This window comes from Crotalus tigris, unplaced genomic scaffold (assembly GCF_016545835.1).
Source record: "Crotalus tigris isolate CLP2741 ecotype Arizona unplaced genomic scaffold, ASM1654583v1 scf7180000017607.2124824, whole genome shotgun sequence".
Taxonomy (NCBI): Eukaryota; Metazoa; Chordata; class Lepidosauria; order Squamata; family Viperidae; genus Crotalus; species Crotalus tigris.
In genome coordinates, this window is record NW_024096509.1 from 1498217 (window position 1) to 1505466 (window position 7250).

Sequence of the window (7250 nt, forward strand, 5' to 3'; positions counted from 1 at the left end):
TCCCTTTCTTGTTAAAACACACACTGCTCCTTAAGCAAACATGAGGTATCTCAGGGTGGGGAGAGCCATGGAGGGCCTAGTGCTGGAAGAGGTCCCCAAGGCCTCCCCGACCCACATAGATACCGCATGCTTCCCCCTCCCTTCCTGCCACACTGGACTCACCTGGAAAAGATCCGTCTCCTCTCTGCCATGGTTTCTGCTGCTACCCGGATTTGAGGCTGGGGACCATTTCCATGCACCCCAGTGGCCAGATCTGGGCCCCAAAGGCCTTTTCCAGGCCCGATCGGGCCACAAGAGGGGTACAGAAATGTCCCCCAGCCTTAGATCCAGACAGCAGCAGCCTGGAAAAGGCCTCCGTAGCCCAGATTGGACTATGAGGGGGTGTGCAGAAGCGGTTTCCAGCCTCAAAACAAAGTGGCAACAGCCTGGATAATGCCTCTGAAACACAGATTGGACCGTGTTTATCTGATTTGGTAGTTTCTTGATTGTGTGACATTGCTTACTGCTTCATTGTTGGTCTGCTAATAATATCAGTTAACAAAAGGATACATCTCCCTAGTGCAGGGGTATCAAACTCACAACGTCATGTAACGTGAAGTGTCGCAACTTTTTTTTCCATTGCCGGCAATGGGGTGGGCGGTTTTGGCATGACGCATCCGGCTCATGGGCCAGCAGTTTGACATCCCTGCCCTAGTGGAATCAGCCTTGAGGTCATGTTAGAATAAGCAGCCGGTGGTTCCTCATTTTCAGAAAATCAAGGGGGCTGATTGCCTTTCACTTCCAGACCCCTAGAAAGGCCAGCTGTTTGAGATCATATCAATTCCTAGCTATCTTCAAGAAGAAGCTCAGGACAGACAATTTATAGAGAATGTTTGGATCAGTGCAACACATTGTTTTGTTATTTATATTTAGGCATTTTAGCTACATTTTTTTTATTACAAACTGGATTTTTGTCTATTTATAGGCAACCAAGAGCCTGATTAGGTTGGCATGATATAGAAATCAAATCAATAAATACATAAATAAAAATTTCAAAGCAAATGAAAGGCATGGGATTGGAAGAGAGATTCTTTTATGTAATTGTTTAAAGAACAGAAAAGGGATATTTGGGATAAGTGATTATTTGTAGGCTTTGTTTAGAAAAACTCTCTTACACCTTGTTGAGTCCTCGAGTCAGTGGCGAAAGAAGAGCACACATTCTGATGGTAATAACAGCTTTTATTCTATTCAGCTCTCTCCAACACAACTAGAGGCTAGCAGGCCTCTCTGCCTCTAAATAGAATCCCCAGGCAAAAAGGTAACATGAGATGGCGCGCTTTCGCGCCTCATGCATGCGCGCAGGCTGCTACCACTCCGTCTGGTCCCAGGCAGCTTGCAACAGCCAGGGACCATTGCAACGTCCTGAGCCTGCTTTTGCAGGCTCAGGACACAACACACCTCATCTTCAATTTCTTCAAAAAACCTCAAAAACATTTTTAGCATCAATTTTCTTTGGTTCTTAACCAATCCTGGGCCAATTATAGCATATTTTCTCTAATATTTTTGTATTCTCTACAGTGAAATGCAGAGTACAAGAATAAATAAACCCAAAGAAATAGATATGTATTGTTGTGGCTCAAACCTTGCTATTGAAAGAAAGAAATGCCTTTGAAGATGCAACATAATTTTATTTGCATGCAATCAATCAGAAACATGATATTATAGTTTGGTGCTGTGACTTGGATCAAAACCAAGATGAGAGGGGAGAGAGTCAATGACTTGCGATGCTTAAGGTTTCTGATACCTCCCTTAGGCCTCCCAATCTGGACTGTTTGAAGAGGTAACACCTGGGGGGGGGGTTCCTTGTACTACCACATATGCCCAAGCACAACCTTTATTCTCAAGTTAATATTTAACTATAATTAACAGTCCTTGAAAATACATAGCAGAAGTATATTTATAGATGAGGAAACATTTATCGACCATTAACAGCAGTAAAACTTCACATCATTGAGTGCTGTGTCATCACCAAGGCCCTGTGCATCCTCCACCTTTGTTGTTATCCCACATATGCCACCTTTGGGGCAGCGACAGCTCCATGGGCCAAATTTACCCCATATCGTGCCATAGCCCTCTATGGTAGTACCATCACTGCATTTGAACTGGATGTTGTTAGCTGCTGTATCATCAAGAATTCCTTGAGGTGGTTCCACTCTCAGAGAAAAAGAAACCAGGTAGCCTGTGTAGCAGTATTGGTTTTTTGTCCATTTTCCATACCTGCCAAAAAAGGCAAAGATGTATAAGCATCTCTTTACTGTCTAAATTAAACACTTGTCATCAGCCTAAGAGATTCAGGCATAATGGCTAAAATCTGGGGCTAGGAATCAACTTAAAGTCTACATTCGGCTATAAAAAATTATTCATAAAATAATTCTGTCAACAATAGTTGATATTCAACCTAACTCTTTAGGCTATTGTAGGGAAAAAAATTGGAATCAAGAGGTCTTATGGCTGCTGGTATAAACCCCTAGGAAAAATGGGATAAAGAATACTTTATCTCTTCCCAAGACTTCTCCTAATCCATGTCATGGTCAGAATCCATTATATCAGGGCTTCTCATTCTACAAATTGTCTCACAATATTGAGGCATCCTTTCCCCTGAAAAGAAGACTTTTGCTTTCTATTACCCTTGAATGAATTAAGTCCTCACTAGTGAAGAGGTGTCATTATTCAGCTAGCAAGTCCTCTGTGGAAATTCAGTGCCTTATTTTCTTACTGGAAGTCTATCTCAGTTTCCCTGGTTACATTAAACATGGCATTCCACAGGAAAATTGAATGCCCCCTCTGGCTGCCATGTGGCCCTTCCCCATAGTTTATTTGGGGAGAGAGGATTTTGCGATAAAGAAATTTGTAACAATATATCATATCTCCAATGCTGCCCTATTAATATGACATTAATAGCAGCCCCACTTCTGTCCTTCCGAAACAGCACTTGCACATGTAGCTCAGCACTACAGCCCATATTGCCTCACAAGGAGAGTTATAAGAAAAGCAGACAGATTCATAAACTGCACAATGGCAGAATTGTGTGGAAGACTAAAGTCCATAAGAGCTTTTGGTGAAATGAATGCATGTCAGGGAAAAAGAATGGAAGGGAGGGAGATACGCTTATTATGGTCCACAGACTATTAACTACACCACTGCACCACTCAGGAACATAAAAATCTCTGATCCAAGTTTCAGCATCAGCTGTTCATTCAGAGAATGAGCTTCCCCTTCTGAAATCAACAAAGTTAACTTTCAAGGTTGGGTAGCAATGAACTAAGCACCCAGTCATCTCCTCTCCCATTCTTTATGACAAGAAAATGAAATAGGATCAGAAAATCAGTTACTCACGGTCCAACTTTAGACTCAATTACTGTGCCATCGGTACAGTACAAGCGGATTCCATTGAGAGCTGTATCGTCGCCTGCCTCTTGCTTTTCTTCTACCTAAGAAAATGTGATCCTGATAAAGCCTTTCTCCCCTTGCTCTCTTTCAGACTTCAATTCTCAGAAATTCCAACATTAACCCATAAATATTGGAGAATAAATTGGATCCAGATTAAATCTGCCACACAATATTTCACACAGAACTCAGTGGTGGGATTCAGCCAGTTTGCATCAGTCCAGCTGAACCTGTAGCTATTTTTTGGTTGCCCAGGCCCAGAATGGACTTCTGGAAGCAGCATCCACACAGAGAACCGGTTGTTCACATATTTGAATCCCACCACTGACCGAACTCAATACCTTTCTTTAATTATAGAATCAAAAGTGTAAAGCATCCACACAATTAGTTCTTGGTTGCCTTTTAAAAAAAATAATGAAAAGCTGAAGAACTAATTTCAAGAGAATATTTAGAAATAAAGAAGCATCAGAAAAGTAAACTATTACCTTCAGGGAGAAGCCATGAGCATTGCCTTGAGGGCAAAGTATTTTTGGGCCCCAGTCACCCCAAGGACCCCCATTTGGCACAGAAAGCACATCTGTATACATTCGGGCTTCGGTACTCCACAGGCAGCAGGAGATGGTCAAGAGAAGAGCAGTGCTGGCAGAAAGATCCATGGAAACCAATCGGATTCTTGAAACAGAAATGTCTTCAGAAATTACAGCATCCTAGAAACAGGAATCATTTATTAAGTATCCGCAGTACCACTCTCATGAAATCATGCTTTTCAATTCTTTTGTTTTGTACCTTTGCATCAGTCTTAATTCCAGGGAACTGCCTGGATTTGATCCTGCAGTTTCCCAGATAAGATTTCAGAAATGATTTGTCACTGTCTCCTGCCTAGAGCTGAGATAAAGGGACTGGCCCAGTTGGCTTTGTATTTAAGACATGACTAGAGCACCAGTTAGTACCCAGTCTGGTGTCTTAACCAATATACCAAACTGCCCTCTACAATTAGCAGTTTGGAGGATTTATGGCTCATAACTAGAAACCAGAAAGTGAGGTTAACAATAAACTCAAATACATAATTTTCTGAATCTTGCAGAAACTTTAATTCCTACAAAATCAGTCTGAGTTGCTGAGCTGATACTCAGAAAGATATGTCGAGAAACTATTAGCATAATTTTCATAATTTTCATAATTTGTTAGAAATCAAAATGTCTTCTATCCTTATATTAATGGACTCATTTCTGCTTATCTCCTCTACATTGCCTTTAGTCCAAATTTCAGACACTAAGAGTAAAAAAACCAGTAATAGAATGGATCCAAATCTGATATTTGACACCACAATAAGTAAAACCACAAATTAGTAAATATATAATCACTGGATGATTTTGAACCAGTTAGTCCCTCACACCTCAAGGTTCCTGCCAAGACTGTTGAAAAAAAATGAGGAAAAGGGTATTAGTTGAGCCATTAGGAGTTCCTGAATGGAAGGAGTGGAAATAACTAAATATACTGGCCCATCAAACTGAGTAAATACTGTTTTTGGACTCTATGAAAGTGCCTAGAAATCCTTCTCATGCATGGCTTGTATTGGGATTAGTCTTGCCCACAAGACCATCACTTTGTACATAGGGGAGATTGCCAAGCCGGCCATTTTGCAAATGTGTCCATTACATGTGTTGTGGAAAAACCCAATGAAAAAGACAAGAGACAGCAACACAAAACAATAATTCTTACTTTAAGATTCAGAGGTGTATTTCAGCAATAATTTGGAACACAGACAAACATCACAACATCACTTACATTAGCAACCCATTGCAATGAGAACCAATGACATAGCAGTTCCAGCAATGACGGCTTTTGGCCAATGGCAATGGCAATGGTTCCGGTCCCAATCTCTTAATCTCTTATACCCTTTCCCGTCTTAAAACTGCAGACAGCAATCTTACACTTTCTGCTGATCTTCTGCTGAACATAACTTTCCACATACCCACGTACATTGGAACCTGCATCCATCAGCTACTTTCAGTTGCCTATTTCTCACAATTCCAACCCTTATGTTCTAAATCAGTGGTTCTCAACGTTTGTGTGACGGCGACCCCCGTCACACAAACGTGCTGTGCATGAGCGGCGTGGCATGCATGCACGGCGGTACCCCATGCGCAGCATGCATGCGTGGCGGCACCCCATGTGTGGCGCACATGCGCAGCGCCACCCCCTGAGGGGGGGAAATGGCGGATCGCCTTCTTTGGCGACCCCCGTAAAATGGTCGATCGACCCCAAATGGGGTCGCGACCCATAGGTTGAGAACCGCTGTTCTAAATATATTTAAAGCAAGCAAGCTTAGCAAAATCATATTAAGTAAAGTACAGTAGCAACTGGGATTACAAATATCTCCTTTGGATTGTAAAACTGAGCATAGCACAAACATTGGTTCAATACTTTTTCCACGAGGCCTGATTTAGTTCACCTGGGCCTAAACCTTGCATAAAAGAACAATAGCCAATATTTTCATTTTCCACACGTTTCAGAATTCCAAATTGGCCCATGTGACAAAAGATTGCCTTTTGCTACCTTAATGTTTTTTCTCCTTTTTTACTCTCTAGCTTTTCTATTTAACATTCTATAGAGTCTTTAGCCTTTTATTTTCCTTTGCCTTAATTGCTCAGTCTCTCCCTCCTTCTGAAACATGAAAGGCATCTCTCACTTTTATGTTCGCGCTATACTTAGAGCAAGAACAGTTATCCATATTCCACTAGAGCTACTCGTACTCTTCCAAACAACTAAATGTGGGTAATTCTGACTCAGTCACAACCTCTGGTCTCCCTTCCCTGCTCTCTCCAACCCTCTGTAGCTCCACTTACCGTCTTCCTGCTGTTAATTTTCCTAAGCCAGAATGGGAAAGACTTTAAATGGAGACCTTTGTGTAGGCAGGACAGAAGTAAGGGCAGGGTCATGAAACCTGAGCACCTTCTGTTGCCTTTACTGGATGGAGCCAGGAAATAAAAACTAATTGTGCTTCTTATCTGAAAATAAGGTCTAGTTTATTTGCATTTTGCTTTAGTCCACTGAATGCTTAGCTGATGCTTGGTTTAATTATATTTTAAATTAATTACATTTATTAAAGATGTTGAACCATACAAACAAGGTATGAGCAATCTTTCAGTAACTGTAAACCACATTTAACATCTGGCAGAGGAGGGAAGAGTCCCATGTTAGGTATGGTGGTGCAGGAGGAGGTGAAGGTGGTGGCGGTGGTGGTGGTGGTGATGATGATGCAGAGTAGGATTGAGACCATTATTTATGGAGAACCTAGTGGTATTTGTTTAAAGTGTTGGTATATTATGTAAGGTATATTGTGAGAACTCAGACTATTAATTTCACTCGCTAAATTGTGCAGAGAGTTTTTATATATTTCCACCCTTGAAATAACAGGAAGTCAAGTTACTAATTTTTAATAATTACAGTCAAAAGAGGCTTGGGAATCCCATAAATGATGGGGGGAGGGGCACAAATTGCTTACTTCTGAAATAAGTCATAGTTTACACAGCACAACAGTAGTCCCCATAGGACTAACTCAAACAAACCATATCATGGCTTACCACCATGTATGTATTCTGCCATTAGAAAGAATAGATTTCTTTCTTTTTACTAAACCCAGTAAAACACACAGTATTGTGTGCAGTATTTGAGGGAAGACAAAATTATTAATCATGTGTCCATGCTAAGGTCATCTACTGCTCCTGCGACCAGGGACTGAGCGCTGCATAAAAAAGCCCGCCAAATGAAAATATTGGGGGATGTAGTTGCTTGCATAGATTTTTGGGTGGGACATTATA

At 41.3% G+C, this 7250-nt stretch overlaps 1 protein-coding gene across 1 annotated transcript; it reads right to left on the bottom strand.

Annotated features, from left to right (window-relative positions):
- Nucleotides 1-1646: 1646 nt before the first annotated feature.
- LOC120298197 (vitelline membrane outer layer protein 1-like) lies at nucleotides 1647-6388 on the bottom strand. Its single transcript, XM_039321652.1, has 4 exons — nucleotides 6276-6388; nucleotides 3912-4133; nucleotides 3376-3470; nucleotides 1647-2256 (listed from the first exon to the last, which is right to left on the bottom strand). The coding sequence occupies exons 1-4, from the start codon at nucleotides 6366-6368 to the stop codon at nucleotides 1965-1967; spliced, it is 702 nt and encodes a 233-aa protein (XP_039177586.1). The 5' UTR covers nucleotides 6369-6388; the 3' UTR covers nucleotides 1647-1964.
- Nucleotides 6389-7250: the final 862 nt, after the last annotated feature.